Source organism: Lepidothrix coronata, unplaced genomic scaffold (assembly GCF_001604755.1).
Source record: "Lepidothrix coronata isolate B3197 unplaced genomic scaffold, Lepidothrix_coronata-1.0 Scaffold15, whole genome shotgun sequence".
Taxonomy (NCBI): Eukaryota; Metazoa; Chordata; class Aves; order Passeriformes; family Pipridae; genus Lepidothrix; species Lepidothrix coronata.
Window position 1 is genome coordinate 768,898 of NW_016690195.1, and position 25,020 is coordinate 793,917.

General features: G+C 41.4%; 1 protein-coding gene across 1 annotated transcript in view; it reads left to right on the top strand.

Moving 5' to 3' along the window:
• The window catches only part of LAPTM4B (lysosomal protein transmembrane 4 beta), a 62,172-nt gene that overhangs the window by 28,509 nt on the left and 8,643 nt on the right, over positions 1 to 25,020 (top strand). The window contains exons 5-6 of the mRNA XM_017806513.1: positions 6,612 to 6,710; positions 14,177 to 14,272. Coding sequence (XP_017662002.1) covers positions 6,612 to 6,710; positions 14,177 to 14,272 — 195 coding nt within the window. The remainder of the gene's footprint in view (positions 1 to 6,611; positions 6,711 to 14,176; positions 14,273 to 25,020) is intronic.

A 25,020-nucleotide genomic window follows, 5' to 3' on the forward strand; every position in this document is an offset into this window, starting at 1 on the left:
ATCAGAAATAGAAGGAGCAGGCCTTGGCAGGGATTGGGTATGGTGCAGCAGAGCACTCTGTGATCTGTATTGCTGGTCTGGAGTGTTAAGATCTCTGGTTGCACACATCTTTGTCTTGCTGTTGTAAATCATTTTCTGTACTGATAATGAAATGCTGCAGGACTTCAGGACCGCTAAACTGTCAGTGCTCAAAAGGGCAAGGGGGATTTCCAGGATAATTATAGGCTGATTAGCCTGACATTGCTACCAAGCAGAATAATGACAGAAGGGCTGGGGCTGAGAGAAGAGTCAATTGATAAAGAATTAGACCAGAGGAAAATGATTAATGACTGCCAGCACAGTTTCATGGAAAATCAGTCCTGCAGGCAAACTCATTTTCCTTCACTGACAAGATTACTGACTTCATCAATAAAGATAGGCAGGGACATAATGGACTTTCATGAGATGTTTGACTTTGCAGCATGATGCTCAGAGCAACAGTGAAGCACTAGATCAATAATGGATGTATCACATGGATTAGGAGAGGTTAGCTGGCAGACTGCAAGGGGTCGTGGTCAAGCCAGCCATCTGCCAGTGAGTTTCTATTTTGGGTAGAGGAAGGTCTCCAGGAATCAGCAGTAGATTTCATGCTCATCCCAACTTCCATTAATAATGTTAGTACCCAAAAGGCCCTTCATAAAGGCTAATGTCAGCCTTGAGAGCTTCTGCAGGCTCATTGTCTAGAGGGATCAAGTTCTTTGGTGGGAGGTTGTGAGCAGGAGTCTAATCTGGCTGTTCTGTGTCATCCTCTGAAAGACCCTACCCTGCATTGCCCAGAGTGGGCTCATCTCTGCATTTCCCAGCGGCAGTACTTGTGGCTTTTCCCAGCATATTCTTCTAATAAACACTTCTAATAAAACACATGGCTGACACAGTGAGCTAGACTGACTGAGACCCTGAGTTCAGCCATTAATGTGTGCCACATAGATAAATGCAAAGAAATGTAAGAGCATGAAGAATATAGATGAGCGTACAGTATGACAACTGTGCCTGGGATGCAGTGACCCTGTAAGCAGCCTAGGGAACTAAGTGCCAAAACTACAGCCTCCAAGTTGTTTTGCTGTTTGCAAAAGTTGCTGTTGGGGTTTGTGAACAGGAAAAAAAGAGCAATTAATAGTAATGGAGACTTCCCTTCTCATCTGGTGACATAGATTTTCTGTCTATTTATGGAGTCTGGTTGTGAAAAACAATGCTTAAAAGTCAGAGAACATGCAGGAAAGTTCCTCAAAAAAACTATATAAAATCTGGATATATTGTAGTATCATGAGACAATCAGCTTTTCCTGCTTCATTTACTGAGAAAGGAGACCAAGAGGTAGTGCCATTGGAGTTTTTTTATCCAAAATAATGAGGTATTAAAAGGCTGTTTAAATTAGATGTGAGGCATAATGAGCAGCTAGCAGCTAAAAGCTAGTCCAAGTTAAATTCATTTAGAAAGAGGGATTAGTTTGTATTTTATCATTCATATTGGAGATTAGTGATGTGGAAAAACTACCAAAGACCTGTGATGAATTTTTGTGCAGTTAATGTCACCCGTTCAACAAAGTTTTGAAGCTGTTATGCATCTGCTTTGAAGCTGATTACATCTCCTGTGTCTTAGCTGTGATCCTGAGCACAAATGACTCAACAGGAGTCCCTTGTACCCTTCCTTGGAAGGGCTACATTGGTTGGCAAAGGTTGTTACATTTGGTTCAGAGTAAATACACTCAGTCTGAGTGGGCAAAAACAAAGGGGAGAGGTGAAGATCCCATCCACTGTTACAAGATACTCACACACTATGGAACTAAATGCAAGCTTGTCAAATTTTCAGTAATAATGCCATCAATGCAGTGCTAGTGCTGAAATACAGAACTTGTTTCCCTACCTTTGAATAATACTCATGGTGGATAGGTTTGTCATCTCAAACACTGTGTTTAGAGCAAGACCTGTGGTTAATACCCTTGACCTTGTAGGTGAGACCTGAGTCATCCAGTTGGGTGTAATCCTTCCTGGTGATTTATAAATAAGCCCTAGAGTCGTCTTGCCCCTTGCCCCCTTTGCAGTGGTCTGCCAGGATAGGCAGGAAGCAAGGGTTGTGTTTCTTCCTGGCATTCTTACAGTTTCTGTTGCTCTAAAACAGCTTTGTATTTGGGGAATGATATTTTAGGGGGCACAACTCCATAAGGGAAATGAAAAATCCCAATCGTTCTTCAAATCCGTTATTGAATATTTGGATGAAGGTGTGCATTAGGTAATGGAGTACATTTGGCAGTCTCAGAGGAACGTTTTTGCTTGCTCTAAAGGTGAAACCCCTGTGTCTTTAACCATTTCTACTTCCCTTCACTGGTATATGGGGTCATTATCTGTTTACTGTGGTTCATATCTGAGAGATTGCAGTCTGTCAGTGATGAGTTACAAGCTACTGTGAAACCCTCCATGTACTTTTAGCAAGATGATTAGCACATAATCAATAAGTTGGGCAGAGCCCTAGCTGAAAATGTTGCAATTGTGTTCACAGGGTGTTTGGTAACATCAGCCTACACTGACTTCTTCTTTCAGAGCAACAAGTGTCTTTGGAAACTTTTTGTTGCCTTTTGGTACCCAGTTGCACACAGGTGTGCCACTGAATTTCCGTAGATAGCAAGAGCATGTCAGCATAAAGGGTCATGTAAAATAAGTAAATGTTACAAATCTTGCATTTTATGTGCTTTATGATGATTGCATGATAAAAGTTATGAAGAATTATGTTGGACATCTTGGTCATTATCATTGTTACTTGAAAACCAAAACCTTTCACATACAGCGAATCCAACATATGCAAAAAAAATCATTTTGGTTCTTGGAGCAGTAGAGGCCTAAAGCAGTTTGACCTAAAGCACATTTCTTTCCTTTAACCCCACTAAATCTTTGATATATGGGCTTTTTAAAGCCTTCAAATGAAACACTTCATCTTCTGTCATCTTATAACAGTATATGGAATGGATTGAAGCAGAGGTGCAGAACAGGCTAGCCTGCAACTGTGTTATGAAAACTTTTTTTTTTTATTAAAGTACAGGACTATGACAGTTCATCTAAACAAAATTTCAAATTATATTAAATAGCTTTACTGTGGGACTGCCTGCAATGCTGCTGCCTAACAATTTGTGTGGTATCAGTCATGCTTTTAAATCCTAGGGGAAACATCTAGAGAACATGAAAGAGATTAAACCTAAAGAAATTTTTCCTATAAACTAAAGCTTAAAAAAGAAATATCCTTTCTGACGTTTTTAATGCCATTTTATAATTCCAAGGAAGTAGTACTAACTTCATAGCAGAGCTTTAAAAATTCTCCTGACACATTACTGTTTTCTTTCAATTTTGTAAGATCCTGATACTTGGAGGATTGCAACTTGGGACGAGAATCCACACCATATTTTAAAGTGGATTTTTTATGGTCCAGGAGGAAGGAAGACGTGAAAGGTTATGCAAGGAGGCTGAGGGAATGAAAAATGACTTTAGCCTTTTTCATTTTATTCTTCTTGCACATTTGTACAATATCAATGCAGTAGAAATGTACTTTCTATGCAAGTTTTAGATTCTTTTTAAGTGTATAATAGAGCTTTGATATACATAAGCAGTAATTTTTTAAAATTAAAAGTGTACCAGGTATATTATTATGCACGCAGCCCTCTCCATGTCCGCAACAAGGTTATAAATGACAATTTAGTTATGACTTTAGCAGGCCAGTTCAACGCTACTGTAAGTACATTTTGTTTGTATAGCAAATTTCATCATGTTGTGCTGCAAAATCACTCCTGTATTTCCAGTGACAGACTTGATTTTTCCCACCCAGACGTATTTCAGTCTCACCTTCATCAAACCTTGCACAACATTTGACACTGATCTTTTCCTAGAAGTTGCAGCACTGAGCCCAGTATCTGAAACCTTTCTAGCAGCAGGATTTCAACTACTGGTCTCCCCACAGGAGAGCAAACCCCCAGCACAGGAGCAGAATTTCTTGTCCCCCCTCATGCACCCATATCAGCGTTTAAGCTTATCACTGCAGTGGAGGGCAATGGGTCTTTGATTTATCTGAACCGCTGTTGGTACAAGTTTTCCATGAGAATTAATGAGATTTTTGGAATGGCTGATGCTCTGGGAGACCTCAAGGGCTGCCTTATGGCACCACTTCTAGGGTGATCCCTGAACCAGGTGAGCCTGGAGCCAATCAAGATGCTTCCTACCACCTTTCCTGCTTCTTTGCCAAAAGCTGCAGGTTTTATAAATCTGTTTTCCTTCAGCACTGAAGGGGTTTGTAGTTGTGAGTTAAGATCAGACTGCTCATAGACTGGCCCAACCCAGTTAGCAAATAAAGACAAAAGGGGGTTTCTTCCATTCTGACCCCTGGGCTATTCGTAGAAGCCCTGAAAGCCTTGTCTCCCAAATGGAAAGCCTGGAAACTCCAGGAGGGACCAGCTTCAGTTTTCACACCCTGCACCAGGATCTCCCAGGTGGGGAGATGGGTAGGAGTGACTACCACATGGGCACAGCACCCACCACCTTGCTGGGGCTTGCTTACACCTCGCATCTCTTCGGATAGAGACCTAGAAAGCTAAGCCTGAAGGGGACAAACTGCAGAATTTGTTCCTCATGTGCTGTCCTGGCTTTGCTGAATTACTGGTTTTTTTCATCTGAAACAATGACACTGATATAAGGGAGTGCCAGGCATTGCTCAGCAGCATGTCCTTCTCCCAGACTTGACCAGGGTTCATGGCTCTAGCAGATGTTCCTGCTTTTCAGTGTAGTGGAAACTTTCTTTGTCGTTTTTCTGCCCTCCTCTTGCCCCCATGCAAATCCCATTTGAGTTGATGTCTGGAAACAGGCCAATAGATTATGGCCAAGACACCAGAATGCAGTCATCCAGTCTTCAGGTGGTGACTGTTTCCCAAAAATCATTGTGTAGGAAGACCAAAGTCTTACTGGGAATTTTTTATTATATTCACAAACTAGTTTGACTATTTTTTTAATGGTAGGTCAGTACTGAAAAAATCATTTGGGGGCAGTTTTACTGTAACTGTCCTTGACTGACTGGACTTTCTAACTTGCAAGCCTCCCTCTTGCAAGCAGGAGGGGAGGTTGGGGCACTGTTTTTTGGCATATACTCTTGCTTTCTTGGTCTCTGAGTGACTGCCTTCACTATATTTAGGATAACTTTCTGTGGGAAAAAAGAAGCAGCAACTTACTGAATTATAGCAAGCTAGTGTCCTACAAAAGCTAGTGTCCTCGACAAAGAAGATAATGTGATAAAAACTTCAGCCATGAAATTCAGTACAGGAACAGAAACATTGCTGTCAAGAAGCGGAAAATGTGCTTATGTAACGTTTATCTGCAAACTGTTACAGCTGCTGTTGATGTTAACCACTCTGAACAGTTCATGGAAGCGCTAAATAAAGAGCTATTCTCAGTAGCAGCTGTCCAAAAAAAAAGATAATTTCCTGATGCACTGGGCTGAGTGCTGGCATAAGGGTTATTAAGGGGTTACTCTGGATTTACACCATCATTGCCAAGAATACAGTTATAGCTTGGTCTAGTTAATTGTCCTGACAAGGATGCAGAGCTGGCCTGGTTAAGTAATTAGACCTGTAAGGGAAAAGGGGGTCGTGTGTGGAAGGAACTATTGCATTCAGTTATAATGAGCTACTGTTGCAGTGGAGCTATCTATTGTGGAGAAACTCTGTCTGTGAACAATGGTTTATTCTAACTGAAACGGGAACTTGTGCCTTGCAGTATTTCAAAACTATTTGGAACATTAATTTTAAAGGGTGCGTTTTCTTTAAGCAATAAATACAGTAAAACATTTTTATAGGCTGTTTTTCAGCCAGTGATCCTAAAGTGTTTCACAACTGTAAATCAGTAGAGCATGTGCTAAACAAGAAGATTAGTTTTGTCACCTCCATTTCATGTATAAGGTAGCAGAAGGACCTGGAGCACATTTCCATTCGAAATCATGATATGGCTCCCCTGGAGGACCCATGCCTTCATGGGACATGCACTCAGATAGCAGTATTAACAAGTACTCCTGGAGAAGTAGTCCAAATTTAGCCAAAATAAAATGGAAAAGAATAGACTCAATGTGTTTTGAAATGTCTTCAAATATTTAGGTGAAAGGATTATTCTGTCCAGTTTTTCCTGCTTTGACTTTGTGGAAGGAGCTGCCATTGGTCTTTGGCAACCAGTGCCATTATAATTGGTTACTCAGTAAGTACAGGACTTGCCTGCTGTTTCCTAAGATGGCAGGTTTCCTGCTGCACAGCTCCCAGTCCTTTGCTTGTTTGTGTCAGATGCAAACCCAGTGAGCACTGAGGAAAAGAGAGCCCACACCACATCCAAAGCAAAAAGCAAATCCCTCAGACCTCCAGGGAACCCTTGACAGCTGAGTCTTCACAATGCCTGTTCCAGCCAAACTTATTGAAACTGGTTGTTGGTGCAGACCTCCCGATTTAGTAGATCATAGAAAGCTTTGTAAGTTGTTAATTATAGAGTACACTAATTGAATGGCTCTTAAATGACTCGTGAGATTAACTCACAGTATTTTGCTTATTTTTGCTTATGCAGCCCAACAATTTTCCCTACAAGGAAGAGATTATGTCTGTGAACCCTACGTGTCTGGTTGTGATTATCCTCCTTTTCATAAGTATCATTTTGGCTTTTAAGGTAAGTGCATTACTGTGTACAAAGTCTAATTCTGGTCATGGGTGGAATGTCCCTTGCTGGGAGGTCTGTCTTTAGAAACATCCAGGGACCTACAGCCCAGGCAGCCTGACAGGTATACAAAACAGTGATAGACATCATGGAAGAAAAGCAGAAAATCTTATACAAGAACATACAGGCCACAATAGGGAAGTGTGATGCTTGTAGGAGGAACTCATGGCTTATGAATCCTTTGAAGGAGTGGGTCATCCAGTGGACAAGGGAGAACTTGTTGATACAGGCTTCTTGGTTTTTCAAAAGGTGTTTGGCAGAATCTCTCATCAAAGGTTTTAAAAAGCACCCTTAGATATGGAGGGAGAAGAGGAAAGGTCATCTCAGACTGTAGCTAGAAAATAGAGAATAAGGATAAATTATCAGTCTTTCCAACACTGAGACCCATGCCACTTGGTACATTCATTAAAGATCTGGGAAGGGGAAGGAAATCTAACAACAACATTGTTTTTGCAATGTCATTCAAAATAGAGAAAACAATCACCCAGGAAATCTTTGCAGAAGGATCTCATGGCATGGAGTGACTACATAATGAAATGGCAGAGAAACTCAGTGGTGTCAAATTCTAAGTAGTGGGCACAGAGGAAGCACACTCTTGTTTCACAGACACTGCAGTAGAGTCTGAAGGAAGCATGACCACCTGAAAAAGGGGTCTTGTAGTAGTAATAGATAGACCTGTGAAAGTATTAGCTTACTGCTTATTTCTGGTCAAACAAGTAAATCAAATGCTAAAAGTATTAAGAAAGGAATAGAAAACCCCAAAATATAAATTGTATAATTTCTTTGCCAGTTTTGATGCCTACCACCTCTGGAAGCAAGCATTTCCTTCTGGTGCCCTATCTCAGAAAATATTTTGTAGAGCAGGTAAATAGTTCCAAGGAATCCCTCCTGGGAGGAACAACGTAAAGAACTGTCAGACCAGGCAGCAGAAGGGCACAGGGAGTGAGGATTTATTTGCTGTTAGCAAACCTTGGGTGAGAGGGCTGGAGGTGGCAGGTACCAGGAGAAGGGGAGATGTAGCATCACTCAGCGGAGCTGGAAAGGGCCCATGTGAAACCACCACACCCGGGCTCATGGTCCAGCACGGTCGGCCCCCTCTGGCTGTGTGGGTCAGAAGTCCCAAAGGAGCTCAGAATAAGATCAGACAAATCAGTGTAGAAAAAGCAACCACCTGTGGCTCCAAGTTAGTGCCCTGAGCCTTGGACCTCTTGTAAAGCATGCCTGTGTGTTTGCCCTCTTCTTGCACCCTTCTGCAAGTTTCTCACGGCACAGTGCTGCCATTCTTGTATTTCTCTTATGGGATTTTATTTCAGAATAGTCTTGCTCTTTCTCTGCAGAGCAATTAAGTATTAAATGAGAGAAATTCCAAAAAGTCACAATGACACCAGGGATGTTGGTTCCAGACAACACATTTGACAACATGAGCAGGAGAAGTTATTGTGGCAAAAGAGATAGATAAGGTTATTGAAGCTACTTCAAAATTGGGGGAAAAAACCAACAGATAGGGTATATTAAGGTGCTCTTGGAAGTGATACTCACTTTTCTTCTGTGATTTAGCAATACAATTTAGTCTTCTGGCCTTATATGTTCACAGCCATACATTGATTTTATTTGCACATTTAAGAAATATGTAATTAAAAGTTTATTACATTAAGCTTATAAAAAAATAGGCAACTAAAATTGGCATGGCAAAAATATTTACTACAGAGAAAAGACATGTAAGAAATTAATTGTGCAAAAGTCTCATTTGGTTTTATAGTGGCTAACACGTGTTTTTTCCAAGAGTATATGTGGCTCATATAATGCTCATTCTAGCAACATATTATCATATAAATTAGTCACAAAAAATATGACTCACACAGAAACACATGCTAAATTCCAGTTAGCATTTTCATTTGAATTTTTTATGTTTCCAGAAGAGCTGTTATGCAGATTTATGGAATCTGCTCCATGAAAAGAAAGCTGGACACACACAGATGCTTCACAGTTTATCACTGATAGACTTAGCAGATGGTACCACGTTTATGTACTGAAAAGGTACTGTGCATAAAAAATATGCCTGAGCTCCCTCTCCCTCTGGAGTTCAACTAGAAACAGGGAGAGGAACCAAAACATTGTGACCTAGGAAAAGCTACAGTAGAGAAAGCTGCATTCAGCTGGTGGGAAATATGAACCAGAATCACATAATTCCTCAGAAACATTTGGCATTATGACTCTTTTGTTTTCGGTGAAGCTACATGCACAGGAAAACTTTACTGAGCAGAAGGCAAGATTATGCAGTGTTAGATGTTAGGTTTGTGTTTTGCAGTCATGAGATTGTGAAAAGGGAAGGGGACCAGAGACGGTGGTAAGAAAGTGAGCCAGCTAACCACATACAAGCATTTATCTTTTTAGTGGTTAGGATTTACTTGGATCTGAAGCAGTTAATGGATATTTCAGGCAGTTTCACATGGAATCCTTTTCAGAGTAGACCAAAATGTGTTATTCCATTCACCGTCTTTGTCTAGAAACTGAACCAGAGTTGCATGCCACAAAACATAGGTGTTTCCTATTTGGCCAGGGAAGGACATTCAGCAGCACAAATGTATTTTATGTATGTATGCAGGACTTCAAATGGCACATAGCCAACACAGTGGCTTTTGAATCACGCCCTCCTCTGCAGCTGGTTTGGAGAGCATGGCCTCGGTTTCTTCTGGCCAGCCCCAGCTGCTGAGACAGAATGGTTGAGGTTTCAATCTCCCCACCATGGGGAAGCCTCCCAGGCCCAAATGAGCTGAGGTGAGCACAGACACAACCAAATAAACCTTTCCCCCAGGCTTCCTTGAGCACTCTGCAGCTTCAGAGTATGGCCTTTTCTTTTGTTCTCTGGCCTTTCTCTTTCTGAAAAGTAGGTAGAAAGAGGTAGTTGCCAGTGGGGCAGCCAAAAGGTATTCTAGTTCAGTGAGACAGGCTGGTCTTCAGCAAACTCAGTATTAACCCTGGTCTCCATAATAATATGCCTATAAGATACACATACAAGGTGTTGAGCCTGGAGATGAGACCACTCTGCATGTCCTGGTGTCCCCAGCAGACAGGAAAGGGTATATGGAATTAAGTTCTGTGCTCTCCCTGAGAGATCTGGTATCTCAGCCCAGGGGGATGCCTTCTGGCAGGGGGAACCCTGACCCGCAACACATCGCCCTGGTGTCTGCTACCTTCCTGTGATCATGGGACCCTGAACACACAGCCAACAAGGAGCCATGAGGTTGCCATCTGTTCCAAAAAAGCCTAGGACTGGTCCCAGCACTGGGATTGCTGGTGGCAAGGTAGTTATGGGAGAAGCATTTCTAAAGTAGGGGTCATTTGCTTTAAATTGCATAAACCCAGTATGTGTGACTTTTAGGGGACAGGTGATGTACTAGCCCCAATAAGGTGCCATTTCAAGTGTTGCAGGCCAGTGGTTTGTTTTGGTATCATTAATCCTTTCCAATTACAGCACTTCTTTGCTGTTCTAAGCAGTGGTTCTTGCACAGGTTTTTTATACTCACAAGATACACATTCTAGTGTGCTGAGAAGATGAATTTAATTCCAATTTCATCAGCACATCAACCCATTGTTTCTCCTTCTCTAGTACCAACATGGGAAATACATGTGATCAACTAGTCTGCCACTAGCATCCCTCTGAAATCTTCATATAAATTTCATTTTGTGTAGAAATCTTTATCTCATTTTCACCAGTTACTGAAGCCCACCCCAGCTCTGTAAATAGAAAATTCAAAGCAGCTGTGGAATAAAATGGGATGCAGTGCAGGCATCTCCTAACCCGAGGGGCCTGTGTCGGGTCTGTGGCATTCACCCTGCACTTGCTGCCAGTGAGGGGGCTGCCCAGAGGGTTTCTGTGACCCAGATCAGCACAGACTTTTCCTTGCTGTTACAAGAAACAGCACAATATAGCAACCTCTTAATTTCCACAGAGATGATGGTCAGTCAGCTGGTCCATCTTGTGTCTGATGAGCAGAAGCCTGCAGTACATTACTGTTGTTTTGCTGCTTAAGTGTGTGGGCAATTGCAACAGCAAGAGGCAGGGTTACAAAGTTTTGTGGGTTTCAGTTCCATAGGGGCTCAAGTAATTTTCTACCATGCAAAGGGGAAGACTGAAAGCTGGTAGAAGTAGGTGCAGTGGCTCTTCCCACATTCAGCCCTTCTTGTGCACCTATCCTTTCACGTGGTGGCTACTTGGGGCTGCCTCCCCAAAAGGTGTCTGTCAGCAGCCTGTGCTGGAGTACCACTAAGGGTGGATTAGGCTGAGGGATTTAAGGCCTTTTATGCAGGGCCAATTTCAAATGTGAACATTGGTCTCCTGAGGTAAAAGTCAACATATTTATATACTGAGTGGCCAGCCACACATTTAAAGCAGTATTTGAAACCTTAGCCAGGTTTTTCAGGAGAGAAAATTGGTAACTGAATCAGGAATCCCATTAAACAGTGCAGCAGCATTGGTAGAAAACAATTATTAGGAACAAGTTTAAATAAGGTTACAGGTTGAAGAAAACAGGTTTCCATGACTCACGATTCACAGGCCAGCAGCACATGTCCAAAGCACTTGGACAAGGACATGCTCTGAACTGCTGCCACTCAACCATATGTGGGTCAGTGTCTCGTGGCCAATTACTTGGTGTATGCTGGCTGATGACCTCTTTAATTCAAAGGCTGAAACAAACCTCACCACTGAAAAACAGCCCATGCACATAGGAGCAGGGCTGATTAGAGCTAGGGTTTGGAGCTGGGAGAGCTGTAGAGGTTAATTGTGGGGTTAAATGTGTTTTATTCACCGCACGTAATAGAATGGGAGCATTCGAAAATGAATCTCCCACTAGCTTCTCCCAGATAGGATTGTATTATCTGAAACAGGGCTTCCCTCAATTTGGATTTTGCCAGGAGGATAGAAATAGGTTTGCAAATAGGTAGGCTTAATATAAAGGGTTTCTTATAAAGAGAGGTTGTGTCCCCACAGAATTGTACTATATTCAGACTCTGTTCTGTATTGGCTCTTATACCGTTCTCAGCCTATAGTACCTGAGCATTGAAAGCTACTGAACTATTTATTACTGCTTATAATTAACAATGACATTTTACTTAAATCTGGAAAAGATCCAGTTCTTCATGTACGTGCCTTTACTTGTTTCAGTAGTTTGGGGCAGGTTTGCATAGCCCACAGCTCGGTCTGTAGAGCCTGTCTAATATTCCCTTGGGACTTAGCTCACTCCAGAAGCCTTTTGCTCCCCCAGTTTGGTGGTCAAAAGTATTGTCAAAGTCTGCAACGCCTCTAAGTCATCCAGGGTCTGTAAGATGCTGTAAAAAAAGAGGTAGCACATTTACCAGATTTTAGCCAGCTCCACCCTGGTGGAAAAAACTCTTCCTGATCTGCAAGCAAGCCATCAGTGAGTCATGTGGCATCCTGAAAAACACAGCTCATGTGTGTCAGTTGTGGATATGGAGGAAGTACAGGGCTCAAAGGGATAAGAGGCTTTTGGAAGGTCATCAGCGCAAGTTGAGTCACAAAATTATGACTCACTCAGTGAGAGACACATGCAAATGGAGTCAACACGGGCAGTTTAATTTGGACGTGCTAGTTTAGTGAAAGAATTGCTGTGCAGAACCTACTAAGTGAAAATACAAGTTAGGCACTATCAAAACACATAGTTCTCCTTATCACTGTCATGTGTAATCACATGGGAAGCACAAAGCTCCAGAGGAGACTGCTTAGTCCCACCAGCCTTGTTACTAGCATGCTGTGGATCTGACTCCTGCTCCTGCACGCCTTTCTGCCTTCTGTCTTCCTTCCAGTCACTTTGCTCATCTCTGCTGCCCAAACTGGACCATTTCATGCTGGTGAAGGAGATGATGGATGTGAACACTTTGCCCAACCAGTTAAAAAAAAAAAAAAGGTGGAGACAACAGCAGCCCTACCCAGAGCATAGTGAGCTCCAAGAACAAAAGCAGTGAAGTTGTGTGATCTTGCAGTAGGTTTATTGCTGCAAAACCAGGTTTTTTTGCTTTACACTGAAAAAAATATTTATAATAATGTTTAAAATGTCAGAAATCATTTCAGATGTCAATGAAAACTTTTACATGGGCAATTTGCTCCAGTCAGGCAAGAATAGCAAGACTCCAAACCATTCCAGTCACATGGAATACATAGATTTAATGTCAGATTAAGTGAAACAGAGTATTAAAATAATGCAGGTGATATATAGTATAATCACACAGTCAATGTCCAGGCTTGCCACTCACAGGACAAGGAAGCTTTCCTGTAATTTCGTGATTCTTCAGTCCCCAGCATGCTTGAGCTCTTTTTGCTGGGGTTTGCTTCCACTTTCTAAAGGTACTAAATCCCAGTTGATGCTATTTAAACATTCTTACGGTGGATTAATCCAAAAATGGCTTATGTTTACTTTTTGTTACTGTCCCTGAGACATTCTATGTCTGTAGCACCTTCTTTTTTTGGTCACAGTCTAACCCGTGCCTTCATTATATGTTGTAAAACTCACCTCTGCAGATGTGCAGTATCCCAGGCACAGTAACGAGGTGTCTGACTGAACTCATCCCTCTCTGTATCTCTATAGAGAGGTCTAAAAAAGAAAGTCAGCATATGTGACCTGCTCATTTAGGTAAAATGGAGGTTATATACACAAAATTATGTTACTTTAGCCATATTCAGGCACAAATAAACTGTTTCTTTTCAAAACGTAGTCTGCATTAAGTATGCTGTAATATTAAACATCTGGAATAGCAGATGTCATTCAGATAGGTCTAGATTGCAGTATATCTGCCTAGATGGAGTGGCTTGTAGTGCAACACAAGTATCCACAATCACAGAACCGTATAATCACAGAATGGTTTGGATTGGAAGGGAACTTTTAGTTTTTCCGGTCCAACTCCCCCTTGTCATGAACAGAGACCACCTCATCCAACCTGACCTTGAACAGTTCCAGGGATGGAGCATCCACAGTTTCTCTGGGCAAGCTGTTCCAGTGTCTCACCAGTCTCACTGTAAAAACTTTCTTCCTTATATCCTATCTATATCTGTTGTCTTTCAGTTTTAAACAATTGCCTCTTGTCCTGTCACTATAGGCCTTGCTAAAATGACTTTCCTCATCTTTCTTATAAGCTCCCTTTATATATTGAAAGGCCATAGTAAGGTCTCCCCAGTGTCTTCTCTTCTTAAGACCAAAGAAGTCCAATTCTATCAGTATAAGGAGCAGTGTTGAATTACTGACAGAGCCCCTCCATGTTCTCATAGTCACTGCAACCAGAAAAGTGACTGTCTCATGCTTCTACCAAGCTGATATTTATATTTATAAAGAATGGAAATGCTTAAAGAGAAGTCGTCTATGGTTTATTTTCTGCACAGAATAATAAATCCCTTTTCTTTGCAGGGTTACTTGATAAGCTGTGTGTGGAACTGCTACCGATACATTAATGGCAGAAACAACTCAGATGTGTTGGTGTACATTACCACCAACGACACTGCGGTAAGGATGTTACATCGCAAACATCTGTCTAACGTTATGCGTTTAATGGCTTTATTTTTTATTAATTTCTGACTCTTTAGTTAAGCACCTTAATTCCTTTAGGAGTCCTCGTCTATTGGTGATGTTTGGACTTGAGATTCAACAGACTGGCGTGAAATGGTAGCAAATCACATCTATTGTTAAAATACCAAGTTTATTTTATGCACATAATCTGTTAAAGAATCTGTGTTAATCATAAACTACAGTTTATCTTATGGCCCCAGGAACGACCTTCAGGTCTGATCTCTCCAGCTATGTGATGATCTGGACAGTGGGGGGAATGATTAGGATTCAAGATCTGCACCTGCTGTGAAAGTTGGATTTATCTGTAGAAACTGTGATTTAGAATGCTCAGCAGCTGGTGTAGTGCTTTACAAACTCACAGAGAGGAGCTAAAAGGCAACAAAAGTTCAGTGATTTATTTCCCAGCACATGATGGGGTTTGTTTGGTGAGGAGACAGAACGAAACAAAGATTGGTGGGAGAGAAATTAATAAACAAATTTTAATCTCAAAGAATGGAAGGTATCAGTTCACTTTACAGTAGTTTAGTGCTGACATTCCTATGTGCAGGACATGACTGGTAAGCAATGTCTTGCTTTTTGCAGAAGGCACTGAGGGAATACAGGAAAAAGGTCTCCAGAAAAGATCCAGTTCTGTTTGGAGTGGTATCACCATGGAGCCACTCAGTTCCACCCAAGCTACACTCTGACGGCACTGTGCCAGATCAGTCCCCAGGGTGACTCCACTAGCTCATGGAAAAAGGGTCTTTACATCACTTACGTAACAGAATGAGAGCAGCATGAACTTGATCCTTTGGATCATCTGGGTAAAATCTCAGGATTGCCTTCCTCAGGTTTTTCTATTTGTGAGTGGTCTCCACAAACTAATATTAGACCATAAACTGTAAACCATTGGAATGAGTGATTCCTGTGCAGCCGCAAGGACTTAGAAAACTATCACTGCTTTTACATGAAAGTTGTAACTCCTGCATAGTTATTTGTCTTCAATACCTGAAGCTTTAAGAAAAACGTAAGAAGTTTTACAGACCATGATCAGAGCTGGCAGCCAGGACATTTAAGTATAAAAATATGGTTTATTGAAAGCTAAGATGTATTATTACTTTCTTTACTGGAATCTACTTTGAGTAAAAAGAGGAGTTTTATGTGCAATAATTTTGATAGCTCTTTATTTCAGCCTGTGAGTAGTTGTAACAGCTTCAAACATTGTTCACTCTACAACCCACGGAACTGGCAGGCTCGATAGTGGGAGAGTGTCTGCTGGATTATCTGGGAAACTACACTTTCTTTTTAAAAGTTACATTAAAACCATCTGCTTCACTGCTGCCTTTATAAAGCAAAAGACTGGTTTTTAGACATGCCTGGTTACCAAGACTCTTCTCATTACTTTTGTATTTAGTAATTACCAAAGTGCTCTGAGCTGCCTCCTCATCTTTAAAGCACTTGTGAGTGTTTCTGTGAGGAAAGGAAGCCTTTTTATCCTTTTCACAGATGACATATTGTTGCACTGAGTATTTAATTTAATTTTGCTTATCTGGATCTTACAAGACAGCTATGAGGAAGCAGGTTCTGAGAAAGGCTGTGCATTCCTATTTAGTGCCTTGACCATTGGACTCCTCTTCCTTCCCCAATATTTACATCTCCTTAATTTGAAAAAGGTCAGAATCCGTTGCTTTCAGGTATGATGCATCTTTCTCAGTTCAATCAGATGATATTAGATCAGGTCCTGTAGAAAGAGCTGTTTGGGAATTTATCAGCTAACCAAGAATATCACCCAAAAACTCTCGTTTGTGAGTAAAGAAAGACTCAGGAGCAATGCTGCTGGGAAGTTTCCCAGGTCCAGCCAGGGAGGCGGGAGGAGAGTCATTAACAACCTGGATTTTGAATTATTCAAACGCATGTCTGACTGCTTCTTTCTAGTCAGGATGAGCTCCTTCATCCCTAGGTGACACAGTCTGTGTCCAACTCTTGCACATCCTTCCCTGACAAGCTCCATGGACACGCACCAGCACAGTGCACTTAGTGACGTGATGGAGGAGCTGATGTGCTCCTGAGCAGCCTCTTTCTTTCTTCTGCTCTTTGCTCAGCTTCAGCGAGGAACAACAGTATGTAGGGATAATCCTCATCCTTCTCCACTGTGAATCAGATTTTCTTCCCTTCCTTCACCCCCCAAAATCACAGACTCGACAAGATTTTTTTGTCTACATTGAGAAACAGCAACAAAAACCTCTCTTCATGTAACTGTAAAAAAGTAAGCTCAATACAATTGGATAAAAAAAGGTTTCAAAATGAAGAGTGGAAGAATAAGACTTTGAAAGTTGAGTGCCAAGAACCTCTGAGAGTTTAGGACTCATGAGGAAACCTTATGAAAATTTGAAATGCTGTGATAGGTCACTGCTGTCTGTTGAAATGTATAATATTCCACCAACACTGAAGTCTACTTCTGTATTAAAATGATGGTTTTTTAATTTTTATGAATTCTGGGAAACTTCTTTCAGCAGGGCTTCTTCATGCCAACATACCTTTAAATCATAAACTACAGGTTCCTTTAAAAATGTGAGTCAGTCTCTGCCCTCTTCTTTGAAATAAGTATGTTATTTGTAGAATCAAACCTGCTAACTGAATTCCAACAGGTCATATCTGCAGGGTATGCTCTCATCTTCAGGGATATTTTTTATATATATTTATCAGCAGCATTAGCTAAAAGAATCTGTACAAATGCAAGTGAAAATCTAAGCTTAAATATGAGACTGGGCATAATTGCTACAACCTAAAGTAAAAGTTTTAAATGTCATAGAATCACAGAATGGTTTGGATTGGAAGGGGCTTCAAGATCATTTAGTTCCAACCCCCCCACCATGGGCAGGGACACCTTCCAGTAGGCCAGGTTGCTCCAAGCCTCATTCAACCTGGCCTTTAACACTTCTAGGGATGGAGTGTCGACAGGTTCTCTAGGCAGCCTGTGCTAGTGCCTCACCACCCTCACAGTAAAGAATTTCTTTCTGATGTCTGTAATCTAAACCTGCCCTCCTTCAATTTAAAGCCATTCCCCTTTGTCCTGTCACTAGATGCTCTTGTGAAAAGTCCCTCTCCAGCTTTCTTGTAGACCCTATTTAGATACTGGACGGTGCTATAAGATCTCCCTGGAGCCTTTGCTTCTCCAAGTTGACACAGCAGAGGTGTTCCAGCCCTCTGGTCATCTTTGTGGCCCTTATCTAGACTTGCTTCAACAGATCCATGCTCTTCATATTTTTGAAGCCCCAGTGCTGAATGCTTCTTTGTTTATAGAAGGAATTTGTCTTAAAATTCATCATTCCATATATACATATATATATATATGTATATATACACACACATACACACATAATAGTCTGAATTGCTTCGTGCTATGTGTTTGCTCTGGTGTTCCCAGCACAAAAATTTCCAGTTAGTTCTCCCCAGTCAAACTGGTTCTTATAAATATAATGCTCATAGATCTGATCTGTAACTAACCTGTTATTGGGTATGAGATAATCTGATTTTTGTCACTCAGTGTAAGTGGTTTAAGCCATCGTTTTTGCAATTGTGCCATCTGGAACTTACAGACGTCCTTCCATTGCGGACTGTGAACAGGATTTTCCTGCTGCCCCTGTTAGGTGAGAGGTCCTCCTTCTGTGACCTTTGATCAAAGTTTGACACCCCATGAATGTACGTGGCTTGGTTCCATGGACAGATTGTTATGGCATGGGGGAACCAGCTGGGGCTGGGCAGGGGAATGACCTGACTCCAGATGGTGGGAAGACATGACCCACATATGCTCCAGGACCTGTGGATCCAGCTGCATATCTTAGTCACAGCAGAGTCTCTTAGGAATATGGATCTCCCTGCTCTAAGTGTTTTCCCAATACTTCTCTCCCCCAGTTTATGGAGGTATCTGTAGGAGATTTTGGCATGGCAGTAATGTGGCTCCCCTGCAGTGAACCATAGTAACCTGAGGATTGTTTTTCCACTTTCCCAACCTGGGATTGCTTTTTCCTGCTAGCTACTCAAATGCACCATGGATGAAGATTAATTTTCCACACCAATTTAAACTGTCACAGCAGTGCCATGGAAATGTTCATCCAATCTGGAAAAATTGCCAGTGTACAGGTGCAAAAGATAACCCAAAGTAAGACATTTGTTCTCCAGAGCAGTAGCAGTTCTGTTGTGCTCTTAGACAGCCAGGGGATTTCATTCTGTTTATTTTTAACTCTCACTGAAGCCAATCAATGGAAGTTTCATCTCCAGTCATGCTGCCAGTGGGGATAAAACGTAAAGCCGTAAATCTTTTTTCAAAGTGGGATTTAGATCTTTATGTGCTTTATAAAATCGTTTCAGTAGATCTTACCTAACATACATTTATCCACAATGGTTAATAAGTTGCTTTTTTTAAAAACGCAGATATATTCCCTCTGTGGACATGACCTCAACTAAGCAGCCTGTAATTAAACAGTCAACACTTTTGTTTGCTTTCCCTTTCTCAAAGCAATCGGAGACTTATTTGAGAAGTGCAGAGTTAGATCTTGATAGTGTGCATGTGCAACATGTGCACTTCTTCCTTATTTGTTTGATTCTGAATTGCAAAAAAGTATCATGGCAGTCTGTGTCTGCCAACAAACAGCTATTCAGCTATTCAGCTAGCATTTCATATTCTGCTTGCAGAGAAGTTACATCCCTAGTCAGCTGGCCTTTAATCTTAGCAACGAGATTGTTCCTTCTTATTTCTTCTTTTTCTTTTTTTAACTTTCCATCTTATCATCTATACTCAGCTCTTTCTTCCACTGTTTCCTTGTCTATGGAAGATTTTTTTATTTTTTTTTTAAGTTCAGCCTACCCTGTGGTCTGAATTGCTTCATGCTGCCTGTTTGCTCTGTTCCTTATTGCTATTGGCTAATTACATTTCTTGCTATAGGTCTCACCTATTACTAGGTAGCTTCTAGTCAGAAGCCAGCTCTACTGTTTGGAACAGGCTATTAACAGGGTCAATTTTGATCAAATATCTTCTGAAGTTTAAAAATAAGATTTCCAAGACATTTTCACATGTCATTACAGTAATTAAATTTACTTGCGAGTTAAATCACAAAATCAAAATATACATGGTTATCTATTTTCCCCACTACATTTTTATTTTAAATACAAGAATTGTATTTGTTTGAAGCCCACATACTGGAACTTTTCTAATACATCACAATTCATTAGAGATTTGCAATAGAAATAGGCAAATCTGTTCTCAGTGTTCATAATTAGATTAAAAAGAAGACATGAAATGGGGATATGTACTTTAAATCTTCTAGATATTTTTGGATTCACTAATTGTGTGTGTTGCAATGTAGGAGAAAACAGTGGTTATAAATTAACAGTATTTCTTTCTTTAGTGCTTTTTTTCCTAACAGGGTTGATCCATTACCATCTGACAGCTGATGTTTTTCGGGCATCAAAACATAAGTCAAAGTCTTCAGTGTAATTCCAAGGATACATATCAGTGCGGTAAAAGTCAATGACAACTTAAATCCCGGTTGCCAAGAATATATGGGTGTTAAGCTGAGCTGTGTGTGAATTTTCCAGGTCAAGCTCAAGTCATAGTTACACTGTGCAAAAACAGATGGGGGAGGTGAGAATTCACTCAGGCAGGTGTTGCTCAAACAGTGAAAGGCAGCAGGGTGTGAGAGGCAGAGTCCCAGCAGCAGTTCGCTGTGTCGTGGCTTTATAGCCGCAGAGTTGGGCTGCGCTGGAAGCCGTGCCCTGCTGCAGAGCTGCTCCCCCAGGGGTGGTCCTGCTGCAGCTCCGGCACTACCTCATCTGGTGTCTCCTCATCGCATCCTCTTGCACAGCACAGCCCTGGCCTTTGCCAAGCGGAGGAGCAATTCCTCACACATCCGAGTCCCTCCCACCCCAAGCCTCTCTGCTGAAGCTTTCCCAGCCCCAAAACCGTGCAGATGCCAAAGGACCATCAGCCATCAGCTGGGCAGGCAGGAGCAGCAGCAGCTGGTGGCTCAGTGGGTGGCTGTGTTCTCTCAGAGGAGCACCCAGCTGCCCCCGTTTGGCTGAGGGTGTGACAATAATTGAGAGGTCCATCTTTCTGTAGTTATTAATGGCTCTTGGTGACCTGTGGACTTTCAGTCTGATTTCAATTCACTTTAATGGCTCCCTTAGAGCAGTTACGCTCTTCCCAAGAATCCCTCGGGACTCTTTATGGACACAGGACTGTCCACTGCGGTCTGTTCCAAACTGCACAGCACTTGTGGTTTTGGTCCTCTGTCTTAATAGCAGTGGAGAAAGCGAGGTCTGCTTTAAATTAACTCTGTGACAGACACTCGGCTTTAGAAGAACAAAGTTGAGTGGGTATTAATCTACCAAATTTAGGAGATAGGCAAAAGTTTATGGGAGTTTCTGGATGATAGGTGCTTTACAGATGTGATCTATTCACATTAATAGCTTTTTTAATAAATACAGACAGAAGCCTTTCCAGCAATGTCTGTAATGCAAGCATGGCTGTGATAACCACACCTTTAGGAGATGACAAGTCCTGTTAATTTAGCTGTTTCATGTGACCTATTCCCAGGTTTCTGTCTTGTTAACTCTTGAGTGGGATACACAGTGTAATCATAAGAGGAGATAAGGTTAGAAAGAGATGCAGTTTAGCAATTAAAAAGTCCATCAAAAGAGGAGTGCTCTGTCACAGTTTCTGCACTCAAGACACCACAGCAACCATTTGTTACACAGAATAAAAGTATACTTCAGTTTCTTCAGTACTGGTGACCTGCAGACAAGTATACCCTAGAAAGCATGTGCTCATCCAGAAAATGCTTATTTTTAAAAAAATTAAGGAACAATTGAAAAAATAAATATGTTTTGCCTATACAAAATCATGAGGTGCAACTAGAGATGCAGCAGTACAAGGCTGACCAAGATGTAGGAAATACTTCTGTGGCCTGAGGTGGACTGTCCCTCCATGCCTTTGAGTGGAGAGAGTAATTACATCATTATTCTAGATGACTATTATGAGGTTGTATATGATGGAAAAAGACAATAGCTTCCTGAATCCAATTTTCTTCCCATGAAAGGGTAATCACAATCTGTTCCTAAATGTTGCTGTGTCCTAGTTATATATAGATTTATTCTTCTATCTGGAGTGCTGAAAACATTGTGCTGCTTCATTACAGAAATTCATAAACTCGTGTAAAGTTTCTTAAATAGTGTCTTGGAGAGCTGGTGGCTTGGAATAAACAAGCAGTTTTGTCAAATAAAAACAAGCCAGCTCTAACTGCACAGATGATTTTCCAGCATTGAGCCCTACTTCTTTGATGAATGGAGTTATAAATTATCTCTGATCTATTCTGCTTACAGTTACTCCGTCTGTAATCGTTCTAGTGTGGTTTCTAAAGGAAATGCATACATATAAACATGAAAATACTTCCTGTACATGTTGAGAGGAAGATTTCTTGGGATTTATTTGACAGACAACATATAATGAAATCCTTAAATAGTAATTGACTAGCACACTTTGGACAGATTTTTCAAGCAAAAACATGCAAATGAAACCAGAACAGCATCTGTGCATAAAGCAAAGTCAACCATTTTTCATTTCAAATTAAATATGTTTCGGGCTCAGATATGAAGCTTTGGCTTTGGGCCTATACCCAGGGTTTTTTTTGTCTGGGACAAGGGAAGGAGAAAAAGAAAGAAAGATGGGAACTTTATTTTTTAAAACATTGCTCTCTGACTTCATCAGAAACAGTTGCTTTGACTGGACTCATTTGAGCAGAGCATCCGTTTACATTGTAAACAGCCACCTCTGAAGCAGATATTTATAAGCAGTTATTTATAAGAATTGCTTCTAAAGGGCAGTTGATCTCATCTGGAAGAGCGTCTAACCCAGGTCAGGTGGGTGAAAGTGCCTGTTGCTCCCCTGAGCATGAAGGAAGATTCATGCAAATGTAGGTCAGCTTCTTCTCCAGCATCCTTCTGACTGAAATGCTTCTCCACATGCCTGATCTTGGAGCTCTCTCTTCAGCCTGGACTGGAAACTGTCGAGTGAGTTTCTTGGTAGGAAGAAAGTAACTGTGGACTGCACTGCAGGGGAGCAAGGATCCTTATTGGGATGAAGGAGGGCAGAACAAGAGAGAACATGATAGAAGTCTTTAAAGTCATGAGTGGCAGAGGATGTAAAGGAGGAACAACTGCTCGCTGATTTAACAAAAGAACTAGGGGATATTCAATGAAATATCTAGTGGCAGGTTTCATAGCAAACCAAGGAAGGTGTTTCTTCATTTAACATCTAGATGAGCTGTAGAACTGCTTGCCACAGGACACTGTGGTGCTAGAAGTCAGCATGGGTTCAAAAACAGGCTAGAAAAATCAGTGGAAGAAAAATTCCTATAATGAACAGTAATTCAGCAAGTCCTTAATGTTCAAATTTCTAACAGTCTAGAGAATATTCTGGGCAAGTTGTAACTATATGTGCTTGCACTGCTCTTTCTTAATTTCTTCCGTCATTCTATCTTGCACTTGTGTTTCTTTATCATCCATCACTAATTACTGTGATCTGGATGGAACTTTTATCTGATCCAGGAGAGCTGTCCCTACATGCAAGTGCTAAACTGCAACATGATGAAAGCTAATCCCTACTTCTGTCTCCAGTGCTTGTCTTGTATGTAACATCTGACTGCGTCTTACCACAAAATTATTATTATTCCTCACTGCTGGAAAAAAGCTCCCAGTTCTCCTGTCAGTCTTTCCATACAGTCAGTATAAAGTGCCGATTCATGTTGAGTGGTTAAAGAGAAAACTGAAGTCTGCGTGGATTTAGTTTTAATACTTCCCGTTTCTCCCACTGGTGCAGCCTCACCTCAAGTTCTCTGTGCAGTTTTGGGCACCACAGTATAAAAGAGATATAAAGCTATTAGAGAGCATCCAAAGTGGGGCTGTGAAGATGGTGAAGGGCCTAGAGGGAAAGCTGTATAAGGAGAAGCTGAAGTCACTTGGTCTGTTCAGCCTGTAGAAAAGGAGACTGAGAGGAGACCTCATTGCAGTTACAACTTCCTTGTGAGGGGAAGAAGAGGGGCTTCTCTGTGGTGACCAGTGACAGGACCCGAGGGAATGGCCTGAAGTTGTGTCAGGGAAGGTTTAGGCTGGATATTAAGAAAAGGTTCTTCACCCAAAGGGTGGTTGGGCACTGGAACAGGCTCCCCAGGGAAGTGGTCATAGTACCAAGGCTGCCAGAGTTCAGGAAGAGTTTGGACAACACTCTCAGGCACATGGTGTGACTCTTGGGGCTGTCCTGTGCAAGGCCAGGAGTTGGGCTTTGATGGTACTTGTGGGTTCCTTCCAACTCAGTATATTCTATATTTTATGAACTCTTGAGACCCCATTATAGAAAAAACACATTTCTTCAGACACTCTTCATAAATGCTACTTCTTCTCTCCCTACATAGAGAAATATTAGAAACTTTTGAAGATCTGCCTCAATAAAATCAGTATATATAGTAACTTCCAATAAATTTTGTACAGGAAATAAAACACGTGCTACATTAATGGGCTTATTTTGACTAAATACTTGAATTTTTTTTAATTTTATTTGAAATTTATTTGAAATGACCTTTCAAATAAAATACAAAATTGCTTATATAATCAGTGATATTTACATATAGTCCAGAGCTAACTGTCCTACAAATTACTAAAGGAAATAGCTGCCACTTGGTGCCTCAAATCTCCAAAATGGAACTTGAATTGAGAAGATCTGTAGTTCAGAAATTTTTAATCAAAAAATACACCTTAATTTTTACATTTTCCTTTGTAATCTCAGACTTCTCAGAAGGAAACCACATTGCCAAATTTGACAAGAAAACATTGCCAAGAGGGAATTATTCTCAGCCTTCCCTGCATAAGAGTGAAGCAATCAGTTGGCTATAGCTGTGTATGCACACAGACATCTTCTGTTTTCCCCAGGTGATCCTCATAACATTTGCGTGGTCCAGAGCAGTTGGGACTGTCGTGAACCAGACAGGTGGTCATGGGCAGCCTTCCCTCCAGAGCTGTTTGTAGGCTGGCTGCTTCCTTCACTGCAGCTGAACATGGTTTAGGTTGTGATTACTGGCTCCTCAAAGCACCGCAGCTGTGGGAGGAAATTCCACTCCTCTTGGCTGGGTGAATGACAGGACAGCAGGGACTTAAACACGAAATTAATCAATGTGATTGTATCCCCTGTTTAACCCTCTCCAAACTGCACAGTGGTATCAGATTGGTACAAGTCGATGGTTGGTCATGGCTGGAATCACAGAGATGAAATGAACCCAGAGCAGACAACTGGTGTAACCAAGCATGTGCAGCTTATAACCTCATCTTTCAGTTCAATTGTCTCTGAACCTGATGAATTGGTCTTGTTCTGCATAGAGGAGAAAACTTATCTTGAATTAGGAAAGGCATGTGGTGACTGTATTTCAGCCTGCAGCTGTGTCAGTGTTTGTCCCATCACCAAGCCAGGAGCCACACATTGGACAGAGGCTGCCAGAAAAGGAAATACTTGTGGTTCAGGCCTTTTAAATGGCTCAGCACTGGCTCCAGCATACACTCCCCATCTTGTCTACCACTGTTCACCTTGTAGTTACTCTCCCTCCTGTTTTAAGTAAACAAAGAGTAAGGCCTGAGCCCACCAACTCTTTGTATGTGAGCTG